Source organism: Musa acuminata, chromosome BXJ2-3 (assembly GCF_036884655.1).
Source record: "Musa acuminata AAA Group cultivar baxijiao chromosome BXJ2-3, Cavendish_Baxijiao_AAA, whole genome shotgun sequence".
NCBI classification, from domain to species: Eukaryota; Viridiplantae; Streptophyta; class Magnoliopsida; order Zingiberales; family Musaceae; genus Musa; species Musa acuminata.
Window position 1 is genome coordinate 8,472,088 of NC_088340.1, and position 12,675 is coordinate 8,484,762.

Sequence of the window (12,675 nt, forward strand, 5' to 3'; positions counted from 1 at the left end):
TTTTTCATAAATACAATAGATGATGTTAGGAAAAATAAAATTATTTATTATATTTTCAGAATTATAGAGATCCTAATATAATTTTTTTAAATATAAAAATTAGAATAATACACTTAGTTTTGGTTTAGTTACTTTTCTTTTATATAATAGATTTATTTTATTATTATTATTAAATGTGTTAGACAAGAATTTATGTTTAACAATATAAATAAAAAAATTATTTTTAATTATCTTTTCTTTGGATCCCGTAACATCCCAATCAGTTCAACATCGAAAGTGGGCGTTGACTATGATTGACTTACATTGGTCAGATGAGTATACTACGATAATTCGAATTAAAATATTTGCTCGTCTCGAATAAGTCAGAAAATGAAAATACTTTAAGGAATATGAATATTCTTTCATTGAACTCATGAAAATATTTTAAGGAACATTCTTCTCATGTTTATATGACAATTCTAGTTGATTGGGCTTAACAATGTCATGTCTTAATTGGTTGAAAATATTGTCATGTCTTAACAATGTCATGTCTTAATTACTGAATCAAGATATTCCAAACCATTATAACTGTATTATAAAATATTATAGTTAAGGGTAAATGAGTTTAGTCTCCACCAACCTTGATTATCAACTTTATTATAATTATTTAGATATCATAAAATGATTTATTCGAGGGTTAAAATTATTTTAGATGAAAATTACAAAGGTCTTTACACATCTAAAAATAAGGAACGACAAATCCTCTTTTTTTTTTTCGTTTCCTCACATAGCCTCAAATTTTAGGTTTATATTGGAAGAATGACATTATTGTTTGAATGGATTAGCCTCAAATGTGACATATTACTAGTTCATTGAACCAAACACTACACTATCTTATCCACTCAACAATTCCCTTATTACTTCTTTACATTCAAGATATGCTTTTTCTCTAAATACACTCTCCTTTTAAGTATATTCTTAAATGAATGTATCAGCTAGTTTGGCCGATAAAAGCTTTGATAATTTATCGTAAGATCTTAAGCTCGAATCTCATGAGTGTCGTTTATCTTTGATAGAAAAACAAAAAAAACTTCTCAAATGCATGTACCAGGTAAAATTAGAATTTGGTTATATGCTCAGCACCAGGCTACCAGATATAAACCAAGGAGGCAATCAATCGGCCTCGTCACTACCTGCTTTGCCATCTCCTCTACCTGTTGGCTATGCAGACTGAAGTAGTGATCGTCGGCGCCGGGCCTTCCGGTTTGGCCACTGCAGCAAGCCTCCATATTCTCGCAATTCCCTACGTGGTGCTCGAGAAGGATACCTGTAGTGCATCAATGTGGAAGCTTCGGACCTACGACCGTCTGCAGCTTCACCTGGCCAAGCGGTTCTGCGAGCTGCCGCACATGCCGATCCCCAGAAACGCCCCGACCTACCTCCCCAAGGCTCAGTTCATCCAGTACTTGGACGCTTACGTCGAACGTTTCAACATCAACCCTGTTTACTCCACTGACGTCCAGCTCGCCTCCTACGACGAAGACAGCAAGACCTGGCGAGTCATGGCGAGGAACGCGCTGACAGATGAGGTTGAGGAGTACAGGAGTCGGTTCTTGGTGGTGGCTTCCGGCGAGAACTGCGAAGGGTTCATCCCGGACCTCCCCGGGCTGCAGAGCTTCTCCGGGGAAATCCTCCACTCGTCGTCCTACAAGTCGGGCAGACCCTACACCGACAAGAGCGTCCTCGTAGTCGGAAGTGGCAATTCCGGGATGGAGGTAGCTTATGATCTGGCGGAACACCAAGCGAGGACTTCCATAGTCATCAACAGCCCGGTATCACACATCGTCATCTTGTTATATATGCAAAGATCTAGATAGCATGCATTAATAACATGTGGAATTCACGCGCAGCTTCATGTGGTGACCAAGGAGATGATCTGCATGGCGATGGTTATGCTGGGTTGTCTCCCTGTATGTTTGGTGGATGCATTAGTTGGCCTTCTGGCCAAGTTGAAGTACGGAGACTTGTCCAGGTACGGCATTGTTAGGCCAACCATGGGGCCGATGCGCCTCAAGGCCGTCACCGGAAGGTCAGCCGTTATCGACGTCGGGACCGTCGAAAAGATCAAGACTGGAGAGATCAAGGTAAACACAGACATTTGGATGAGCTGTACGAGAAGACATCTCTTCTCTCTCCTCCTCGTTTCATGACGTGTATCAGCTAAATGTATGTGTTGTTTTTGACGACATATCATCGACGTAAAGGTGGTGAAAGGGATAACCAACATCAGAGCAAATGAGGTCGAGTTCGCAGATGGCAATTCATACCAGTACGATGCTATAGTCTTTGCCACCGGCTTCAGAACCAATCCCAGGAAATGGCTACAGGTAAACTTGCAGTCCAACTCTTGTTTCTTAGTTGGTAGGACTTCGTTTCATCTCTATGTTCAAGATTTTTCTCCCAAAATTTTAATAACTTTCGGTAATTATTAGAAATGATAATTAGAAAGAATGCAAATTTTTTTTATTTCCATTCCTCAATAATCTTTAACCTTTATAAATAATCATTTTATAAAGGTTAAGTCTTAACTTAATTTATAATTAGGTAGCATATGCTTATTAGAACTCTCAAAACTATCTAATTTAACTACAAATTTTGATTTCCCAATGTCTTTCTATCAAATTGAACTTTGAGAAAAGAGTATAGAAATAGGAAAAAAAAAACTTGATATTATCTCTATAAATATAGTCAACATATCCAACATTCTCCAAAGAAAAACAAAAAAAAGATTTGAAATATATGTCATGAAAATCCATAATAAACCTTCATGGTCTTATTATATGTTTCGATTAGTTACAAAACCTCACTCTACCTTGAATCAATTTTTCTATGGAACTAATCTAACTAAAATCAAAAGTAAAAGTATCCAACACCTTTATTTTTTGTGAATATTCGTCTTCCTAAAACTTCAATAATAATGTTTTTTTTTCGTTAGTGTATCCAACATCTTAATCTCTACACCTAAGATTGGTCCCGTGCTCATATTACCAAATCTACTTACTACTGATTGAAGATTCAAAATCTAATCCAATGTATTCCATAGCTTAAGATTAGTATGATACAGGTATATCATATCAACTTGCAATGATTGATGATTTGAAACTTCAATCGACTTATTTTTACACATAAGACATTGGTCCAGTATCGATGTACCAAACCTATTTATCAAAAACAAGACTTCAAAATCTTATCTAATATATTTGAAGTCGTTGAACAATATAGTCAGCAAAAACTTTGATGGATCATGGTAAGGTCTTGAGATCAAATCATGCTTTCCCTAGTTTCATTTGTTTAGTAAAACATCTTAATCTTTAACTACCAATATGGCTTCGTATTTTTTTCGTATGAGTAGTAAAAAAACTTTTATGCTTCCAACAAAAGTAAACTTATCTGTTATCATATAATCTATTTGCTAACTATTTCAATTTCAACCTTATTTTCTTCAAATCGTTTCAATACTATTTTGAAAAATCTCTCAACATTTCTTGATCTCTTATATTTCAATATGTGTGTGTGTGTGTGTGTGTGAGAGAGAGAGAGAGAGAGAGAGAGAGAGAGAGAGAGAGAGAGAGATTATGTGCTGATTTAATTTATTAATACTTAGTTCCATTAGGATTGTCAAAACTAGAAACTAACAATTTGATAGAACATTAAATTAAATTTACTATTCCATTACTTCGGAGTGCTGAAAATTTATGTTACTCGCATTGCTGCAGGATGCTGATTCATTCCTGAACGAAGAAGGGTATCCTAGAGAAAAGTTTCCGAATCACTGGAAGGGAAGGAACGATCTCTATTTTGTAGGTTTTGCCAGAAGTGGGTTGCCCGCATGTTCAATGGACGCTCTAAACACTGCCAATGACATCGCAAAAAAGAGAACAGTTTCTTAGACATCTCCAAAAAGAGAACAGTTTCTTAGACACCTCCAACAAGAGAACACTTTTTTAGTTTTGGCAGAGATACTGCTGAATAAGAAACAATGTCGATCTTTTGTTTCGTATGATATCATAGTCTTTGTTGATATTCGCATGACCCTAAGATGTTAAAATGTGATTGTGTTTTCGATTTTATGTGCAAAGCCAATAAATCATTAATTTAGATACAGATACGTATTCATTGGTGGATTGTGCCGCTAAGTTTAACAATCTTAAAGATGAGGAGTTGGCTCATTAGTTTGATGAGTTTAGAATCACATGATACCCAAATTGGATTCACCTCTATACTTGAGTTTATGATCATCTCAATTAATTGTGGGACTTAACCTATGTAGTGTAGTACTTGCGCTTGGGTCCAACCCGTATCTATACAAATAAGTCATCATTTATGCACGATTTTGTTCTTTTGGATAGACCCATAACTTGACAAAGAAGTTCACATACTTGAAAAGTTCCTATCCCTAAAATGAAGATATTTTAAGGAATATTCTTTCATTAAACTCATGAAGATGTTTTAAGGAATGCTTTCCCATTAAAATAATGATTATATGTTGATTGGGTGGGCTTTACAATGTCAAGTCGTAATTGGTTGGAAATATTTGCTATATTAATTTCAGCTATAATGTTTTAAATGGATTCACACTATTCTTGATTACCGAATCAAGATATTGCAACCATTATAACTGTGTTACAAAATATTATAGTTAAGGTTCAATTAGTTTAATCTCCACCAACCTTAAGTAAAGTTTATTATAGGTCTTTAGATTTCTTAAAATTATTTTAGATGGAAATTACAAAGATTTTTATATGTCAAAAAATGGGCAAAGGTTTTTATATATTGGAAGAATGACAATAAAAATGGACCTATATTGCTTTTGTTCGTTGAACCAAAAACCACACTATCTTGTCCACTCGAGAATTCCTTTATTACTTCTTTACATTTCTAGTCGTGCTTTCACCTCATTGTTCGTTGGGCTAATTCGTTAGATATGCTCGGTTTAAAGGCGCCTCTAAAAACACTCCCCCTTTCATTGTCTTCCCAAATGCATGTAACCGGTAAAAGTAGAATTTAGTTACATGCTCGACGCTAAGCTTCCAAATATACAGTGACAAGATAACGGAAAGTAAGACTATTTTCTACGAATCTTTCAATAGTGGACGGAGAATTGAAGATTGGCTCGATTAGGTAAAGAAATGAGAGCTCAAGTGAATAATTCAGCTTGTTTTGGTAACAAATAATTAATGGAGCGTATCTTTAACATTGTTTTTGAACGTCAAAATGGAATACAGTGTAAATCGCTTGGCGAAAGAAATTGATATAAATCAACGAGGCAATCGATCGACCTCGTCACTCACTGCATGCTTCGCCATATCCTCTACCTGTTGGCCAATGAAGACTGAAGTAGTGATCGTCGGTGCCGGGCCTTCCGGTTTGGCCACCGCTGCATGCCTCAGTGTTCTCTCTATTCCCTACGTGGTGCTCGAGAGGGAGGCCTGCAGTGCGTCGCTGTGGAAGCTTCGGACCTACGATCGTGTGAAGCTTCATTTGGCCAAGCGGTTCTGCGAGCTGCCGCACATGCCGATCCCCAGAAACGCCCCGACCTTCGTCCCCAAGAATCAGTTCATCCAGTACTTGGACGCTTACGTCGAACGTTTCAACATCAACCCCGTTTACTCCTCTCACGTCGAGCTCGCCTCCTACGACGAAGCCAGCAAGACCTGGCGCGTCATGGCGAGGAACGCGCTGACCGATCAGGTCGAGGAGTACAGGAGTCGGTTCTTGGTGGTGGCTTCCGGCGAGAACTCCGAAGGGTTCATCCCGGACCTCCCCGGCCTGCAGACCTTCTCCGGGAAAATCCTCCACTCGTCGTCCTACAAGTCGGGCAGACCCTACACCAGCAAGAAAGTCCTCGTCGTCGGCAGTGGCAATTCCGGGATGGAGATAGCTTATGATCTGGCGGAACACGAATCGAGGACTTCCATAGTCATCAACAGCCCGGTATCACACATCGTCATCTTGTTGTATATGCAAAGATCTAGACGGCATGCATTAATAACATGTGGAATTCATGCGCAGCTTCATGTGGTGACCAAGGAGATGATACATATGGCGATGGTCATGCTGGGTTATCTCCCTGTAAGTGTGGTGGATGCATTAGTTGTCCTTCTGTCCAAGTTGAAGTACGGAGACTTGTCCACGTACGGCATTGTTAGACCAAGCTTGGGGCCGATGCGCCTCAAGGCCGTCACCGGAAGGTCATCCGTTATCGACGTCGGGACCATCGAAAAGATCAAGACGGGAGAGATCGAGGTAAACACAAACATTTGGATGAGCTTTACGAGAATACATCTCTCCTCTCTCCTCCTCGTCTAATGACGTGTATCAGCTAAATGTATGTGTTGTTTTTGACGTTGTAAAGGTGGTGAAGGGGGTAACCAACATCAGAGGAAATGAGGTTGAGTTCGAAGATGGCAAATCATACCATTTCGATGCTATAGTCTTTGCCACCGGCTTCAGAACCAATCCCGGGAAATGGCTACAGGTAAACATGAAGTCCGACTGCAGCTTTTTAGTTGGCAGGACTTCGTTTCATCTCTATGTTCAAGATTTTGTCCCAAAATGCTAATAAGTTTCGGTAATTCGTAGGAGTGATAATTAGAAAGAATGCAAATTCTTAATTTCCATTCCTCAATAATCTTTAACCTTTATAAATAATCATTTTATAAAAGTTAAGTCTTAACTTAATTTATAATTAGGATTCATAATTTTATTAGAACTCTCAAAACTATCTAATTTAACTACACAATTTGATTTCCCAACAACTTTATGTTATCTCTGTTAATATAGTCAACAAATCCAACATTCTCCAAAAAAAGACATAATAACTTTGTAATATATGTCATGAAAATCCAAAATAACTTTTCACGGTCTTATATTATGTTTCAATTAGTTTGAAAACCTCAATCTACCTTGAATCAATCTTCAAACGATTCTTTGAAACTAATATAACTAAAATCATAAGTATCCAACACCTTTATTTTTTTGAATATTCATATTCCTAAAACTTCAATAATAATGTGTTTTTTGTTAGTATAAGCAACATCTCAATCTTTACACCTAAGATGTCGGTCCGGTGCTCATGTACCAAATCTACTTACTAAAGATTATAGATTCGAAACCTAATCCAATGTATTTTACAACGTAAGATTAATATGTTAAAGGTGCAATGATCGATGATTTGAAACTTCATTCGACTTATTTCTACACACACATAAGATTGATTATGTCCTGATTTAATTTATTAAGAGTTAATTCTATTGGGATTGTCAAAAGTAGAAGCTAACATTTTGCTGGAACATAAAATTAAATATACTATTCCAGTAAGTACTTGAAAGTGTTGAAAACATATGTTACCGGCATTGCTGCAGGATGCTGATTCATTCATAGGCGAAGAAGGGTATCCCAGACAAAAGTTTCCAAATCACTGGAAGGGAAGGAATGATCTCTACTTTGTAGGTTTTGGTAGAAGTGGGTTGGCCGGTTGTTCGACGGACGCTCAAAACGCTGCCGATGACATCGCCAGAAAGAGAACAACGGTTTCTTATTCTTCACAGAGATAATGATGAATAAGAAACAATGTCGGTCTGTAGTTTCGTTGAGCAGCATGATATATCATAAGCTCTATTGGGATTCGCGTGATCCTACATCTGTCTATGCTTTTGATTTTATCTGCGAAGACAATAACAAATCATTAGTTTAGAGACAAATACATCGACTGGTGGTTTGTGTCATATCGACTACCCCCCCTTTAATGTTAACAATCTTAAATATATAAATATAAATATGAATATAAATCAGCCTTAGCTATCTTTTGTTTGTTTATCACCAATTTTAAATGAGTTTCCTTTCCTCTGAATGTTACACTTGAAAGGCATAATATATAGGCGTATATACAAAGGAAATCTGATCATTTGGAGGAGCGGGAAGAAGGTTAGCTTAGCTTCTCACTGATCACTCCAACAACTGATCCAAAGAAGGCAAGTATGCTAACAAGCAAGCAGACAACACTGAACATCTGAAGAAGAACCCATTTCTTCGTCCAAGCTCTTATCTTCTTCTGCACAAGGTACATCTCCACGGGGAAGTACACGGCCAGGGGCCAGAAGCCGAAGGCTCCCAACAGCCCCAACACCTGATTGAAGTAGGGAAAGAACATGGCGAGGCCTGTTGTGGTCGCCACGTACACTGTTCTAAAGCACAGCCTGAACAGATTCGTTCTGCACGGTGGCAACAATGGCAACCGGATCGTGTACAGCTTGTTCACGAACCCACTGTTGGGGAACCTCCCTGCAGCCAATCTCTCCACGAAACAGAACACTGGCTGGCAGTAAACCTAACAAAACCAAAGCAGAAGCTTCGTCAGCAGATGGATAACGCTAATAATCTAAGCTCCGGCGAAGAAGAGAGATGATCACCTGATAGCCTCCCACGAGGTGGAGGACAATGCAAGCATTGGCGAAGTCGATGAGCCAGTAGGGTTCGTAAAAGCCAAATCCTGTCAAGAGGTTTCCCGGAGTGTCATTGCCGAAGGCGGCGTAGCCGAAACAGCCGCAGCAGAGGTAGAAGGATGTGGTGATAAAAATGGAGGTCATGGATGCTTTCTTCATCGTTTGGTTCTCCGGCGGCGGCGATTTCAGTGTATCCTTGGAACAGTAATGTTTCGGATAGTAGCGTGTATTTATGACTCACAGAATCAAGCAATGAAGGTGGGAAATGACTGTCACCTCTATTTCAAAGAGAATAATCGAGTATGGGTAGGCAAATGCTATGTCTCCCAGCGCTTGAGAAACCCGCCACACTTTCTGTGATGTAGATGCCATGGGAATGCCTCCGATCCCACCTTTTATTGTTCCATCTCCTGCGGATCAGAGTGACACAGGAACTCACTCGTCAGTGATCATTCAACGAGGGTTGGCATGCACCATGAGGCTGAAGCTAGATCTGTGATCTAATTAATATCTTACTGTTCGTATTATGCAATACTTTGTATGATGACACTGCCATGGCATTTTCCTCTATGCACAGACACTCTTGAGAGTTATTTAGTCTTTAATGACCCCAAAGTAGTGTGTTTTTACGATAGATCATGAAGTAAACAGAAATGAAAGAAGAACAAAGAATGAAGAAAGGGATACCAATCACTTTGGCCAGGCCAAGTGCGAATCCAATGAAAGAGTAGCTGAAGGACATGATGGCTGCAAAAATAGAGAGCCATGCCATTTCATGAAAGCCAGGTATCTGGGAGAAAACTATCTGAACAACTCCAAACAGCAGCATGTAAAAGCTCTCTCCATATGAGCATGCAGCATTTTGGCCTTCTCTATGATAACAATCTGATTTCTGAATGGCCCTGCACAGACACCAAATGGAAACAGATGGAGTTGCATAAGAAATAAAATAGTATAAAGCCTAATAATGAAAAAAGAAAAAGGACTGGAAAAATTGTCCATCGTCCTTCGTGCAGGCACACAGACTGCAACATGGTAATGTAGCCTCAAATATCACATAACACATACACGTACTCGACGCTTTTATGACTTCAAAACTCTTGCCATGGAGTCTCAGAGGAGTTCATTCCTTGAGATACTGGAAAGAAACAGAACACTAGAGCATTTATGGTAGCTAAAGAATGTGGCAGACAGTGGTGATCTAGTCATCCGCCATAACTTTTTTGTCCTTGAAATCGTTAGTGCAGCACCATTGACAGCACCCACAGAAATAGTAGCAACAGAGAATCTCTCAAGTGAAAGTGGCGTTAGTTTCTTGTGGAATTCGGCTTCAGCACTACTACCTGTTCAGAAAAATATGAGCAGACAAGGTCGAGAGTAAAAGTGTACCTCATGCTGGTGGCAGCTGTGATGGTGTAGGCTAACCCTGCACCGTACAAGCTTAGTTGCTGAAGGAACCCACAAATCCAAACACTTCTCTCACCTGCATACACTTATTTCATCAATGTTTCCTTTTTGCACCCAGTTTATAAGACACGTACTGAGATCAATTATGACCAGTTCTCTATATTGATTACATGTACTTGCATGACGAGGACGAACTAAGATGAGTTTAGCACAAAACAGGGTCAAGATTAGGTAAATGAATAGAGAAGAAAGAGGATGGGGAAGCATGATAATGACTTGCAAAGAGAATTGCTTTGTCTTCTCTAAACCAAACTTGAGGTCCAACTTGAGACTTACGATTAGGAAAGTAATCGATTGTACTATACATAAGTGAATCACGTCATAAGTAATCAATTGCACTATTTTTAGTACAAAGAAATAATCTTTTTTATCTTCTGTTTTTTTCACCAAATCAGATGCACCAACTTTTTTTGCCTCTGCGAGATGCGACATCAATGTGTGCTTTTTGTTCCATGGTGATGTAATATTTATTTGACGTGTGAACTAAAAAAGCATAAAATAAGTGACGTGACGTGACGTGACAATGAGATATAGTGTTTATCTTTTTATGATGAAGTGACGCGAAATGAGATGGATTTTATTTCCTTAGTCTGACTGCATTTTGCGCATCAGAACGAAACGTAGAATGGTTTTGATTTCTTACCCAAGAAAAGCCTCACAGCATCCATGTAGTGGCGGTTCCTGAGATGTCCATCCTCAGGGTCGGGTGTTCTGTAGCAATCCGCGAGCAGCGTTGATTGGATCAGAGTGACTGCAGCAAAGAGCACCATGACTATGGGGCCAGCGATCCAACCCAGTTGAGCCATGCTCCACGCCAGAGAGAGAACTCCGGCGCCGATCACTGCTGTTATTATGTGGGCGATGGCTGTCCATATGGTGCCTTCACAAACACAGAGAGATGAAACAAGAATCCACCATACAGATCAAGATTCCTGTGTTTGAAGCAGTAGAATCAAAAGGACTTGTAGAAAGAACCACCCAGGAAAAAATGAAGCGATTCGAACAGAGCATGATGGCTACAGGTGATCGAAGCCCCCTTCTAAGAAATCCAATCTCTCAAGAACAACAGTTAAACGGAAGACTGGGAAGTAAAGAAGAAAAGGAGGAGACGAGAGAAGTCATGTCACCACTTCTGTTCACATGCTCTTCCTGCTCCTCTGATGCTTTTGGAAGCTTCAACAGCAAAGGGGAGCTCCCTTCTTCCTCTTCTCCGGCCATGCCTCCTCAAGCAGACCCAAGGAGATGGAGGGGATCTTCCACCGGGGAGCCAATGGATCAGTCATCAATGGCTACTGCTGCTACGGTTAGGTGGACCAAATGTAGACCACAATAAACAATCCACAAATGTCAAATGAGATGTTCCACTACCATTCTCTTCTCTCGTGAGAACGGTGGCTACCTAACCTGTTTGTGGTGGCTCCACCAACATCGCACATAAATTAATTAGATATGGCTGAGTTCAGAGAACTCTTGGTGAGGAATCCAAGACTGCAACCCATATTGACCTCGTGACAAAAGTGAATCTAACCATATTGACCTTTGCAGCCGACATGTTAATATCGGCTATGAAAAGGATCTAAGCGACCAAGTAACAAGCCGAGATTCATTGATCATCTTGACAAGTCGTAGCCAAAACCATCTTCTGAATGCATGCATAGGCTTACTGCTTTTGTTTTTATCCGTTCATCATTGGGATGCAATTAATATAAAATGTTCAGATGGATTTCAACATGAACTAGGGAGAAAAATCACCTCCACAATAGAGACATCAAAAAAATAGGAAAAGAAATTACCAATGTCAATACCAATCAACTTATAATGCATGATGTCTAAATTGATATATCAAAAAGTTATGACAATATGACTGAAACATCTCTAGTATATCTCAAATTTAATGTACTTCAGCTATCATATATAATAAATTTCTGTACCTTTTTTTGTCCATAAGAGTTCTTTATGAATATCTTTTACAGTAATATATTTAACCCTAGTAGAAATTAAATTAATGTATTTTGATAGTTTTGATTGCCAAAAATTATTATCCTTCAAACGTTTTTCTTATAACAAAGTATAGATTTTCTTGAATCAATATCAAAGTCATATTTGTATTTGTGTAGCCAACTAACATATATTTTTCGATACTAAAGCATAAACTTAAATAAAAAATACTTTTTAGATACTTGAAAATCTACTTAGCTATTGTCTATTATTTATTTTCAGGATTTAAGATAAATAGATTGACCACATCAACTGTCCAAGTAATGGATGACCTAAACATAAGATACTCTATCCATTGCTTGTACACATCACAATATATATATATATATATATATATGAAACTATCAATTGCTTTGACATAAGATACTCTATCCATATATATTTGTTTTATCTTTCAATGACATTATTTAGAGCTTGACTTGAAATGACCTAAAGTAGATAACAAATTGGTTTTGACTTAATCATATTTAATTTGTCGAGAAGCTTTTGTATATATCTCTCACGACTATCAAATTTTATCATTATCTTGTCATTTGTAATTATCATACTAAAAAATATATTTAGATGATCCCAGGTCTTTTCTAATAGTATGACTAACAATTAACATATCATCTATATATAATAAGTAATTAATAAATTTATATTTTAAAAATATTTTATATAAACATAATGGTACAAAAAGTTTTATTATACTCATGATCTATCGTAGAAAAATCAAATCCTTTAT

At 38.2% G+C, this 12,675-nt stretch overlaps 3 protein-coding genes across 4 annotated transcripts; 2 read left to right on the forward strand and 1 right to left on the reverse strand.

The window, feature by feature from the left end:
* Positions 1-1,202: 1,202 nt before the first annotated feature.
* Positions 1,203-3,929, forward strand: LOC103978103 (probable indole-3-pyruvate monooxygenase YUCCA10). The gene is made up of 4 exons (XM_009393806.2): positions 1,203-1,811; positions 1,890-2,123; positions 2,244-2,366; positions 3,756-3,929. The coding sequence occupies exons 1-4, from the start codon at positions 1,203-1,205 to the stop codon at positions 3,927-3,929; spliced, it is 1,140 nt and encodes a 379-aa protein (XP_009392081.2).
* Positions 3,930-5,364: 1,435 nt separating this feature from the next.
* On the forward strand, positions 5,365-7,772 carry LOC135607222 (probable indole-3-pyruvate monooxygenase YUCCA10). Its single transcript, XM_065098866.1, has 4 exons — positions 5,365-5,973; positions 6,052-6,285; positions 6,395-6,517; positions 7,404-7,772. The coding sequence occupies exons 1-4, from the start codon at positions 5,365-5,367 to the stop codon at positions 7,593-7,595; spliced, it is 1,158 nt and encodes a 385-aa protein (XP_064954938.1). The 3' UTR covers positions 7,596-7,772.
* A 121-nt stretch (positions 7,773-7,893) lies between these two features.
* LOC135607221 (probable amino acid permease 7) lies at positions 7,894-11,286 on the reverse strand. 2 transcript variants are annotated; one of them, XM_065098864.1, is made up of 7 exons: positions 11,078-11,286; positions 10,594-10,830; positions 9,873-9,966; positions 9,171-9,385; positions 8,760-8,893; positions 8,451-8,678; positions 7,894-8,368 (listed from the first exon to the last, which is right to left on the reverse strand). In XM_065098864.1, exons 1-7 carry the CDS (start codon positions 11,166-11,168, stop codon positions 7,967-7,969), a joined length of 1,401 nt encoding a protein of 466 aa, XP_064954936.1. In that variant the 5' UTR covers positions 11,169-11,286; the 3' UTR covers positions 7,894-7,966. The 2 variants fall into 2 exon arrangements, with proteins under 2 accessions (XP_064954936.1, XP_064954937.1); XM_065098865.1 differs by having other exon boundaries at positions 10,594-10,882; positions 11,078-11,214.
* Between the last annotated feature and the right edge of the window lie 1,389 nt (positions 11,287-12,675).

Coding starts and splice junctions, on each gene's coding strand:
- LOC103978103 (XM_009393806.2), top strand. CDS start 1,203: ATGCAGACTGAAGTAGTGATCGTCGGCGCCGGGCCTTCCGGTTTGGCC. Junction 1,812..1,889: donor CCATAGTCATCAACAGCCCG/GTATCACACATC, acceptor ATTCACGCGCAG/CTTCATGTGGTGACCAAGGA. Junction 2,367..3,755: donor ATCCCAGGAAATGGCTACAG/GTAAACTTGCAG, acceptor GCATTGCTGCAG/GATGCTGATTCATTCCTGAA.
- LOC135607222 (XM_065098866.1), top strand. CDS start 5,365: ATGAAGACTGAAGTAGTGATCGTCGGTGCCGGGCCTTCCGGTTTGGCC. Junction 5,974..6,051: donor CCATAGTCATCAACAGCCCG/GTATCACACATC, acceptor ATTCATGCGCAG/CTTCATGTGGTGACCAAGGA. Junction 6,286..6,394: donor TCAAGACGGGAGAGATCGAG/GTAAACACAAAC, acceptor GACGTTGTAAAG/GTGGTGAAGGGGGTAACCAA.
- LOC135607221 (XM_065098864.1), bottom strand. CDS start 11,168: ATGGCCGGAGAAGAGGAAGAAGGGAGCTCCCCTTTGCTGTTGAAGCTT. Junction 10,831..11,077: donor AGAGCATGTGAACAGAAGTG/GTGACATGACTT, acceptor GTGTTTGTGAAG/GCACCATATGGACAGCCATC. Junction 9,967..10,593: donor TGCTGTGAGGCTTTTCTTGG/GTAAGAAATCAA, acceptor AAGTGTATGCAG/GTGAGAGAAGTGTTTGGATT.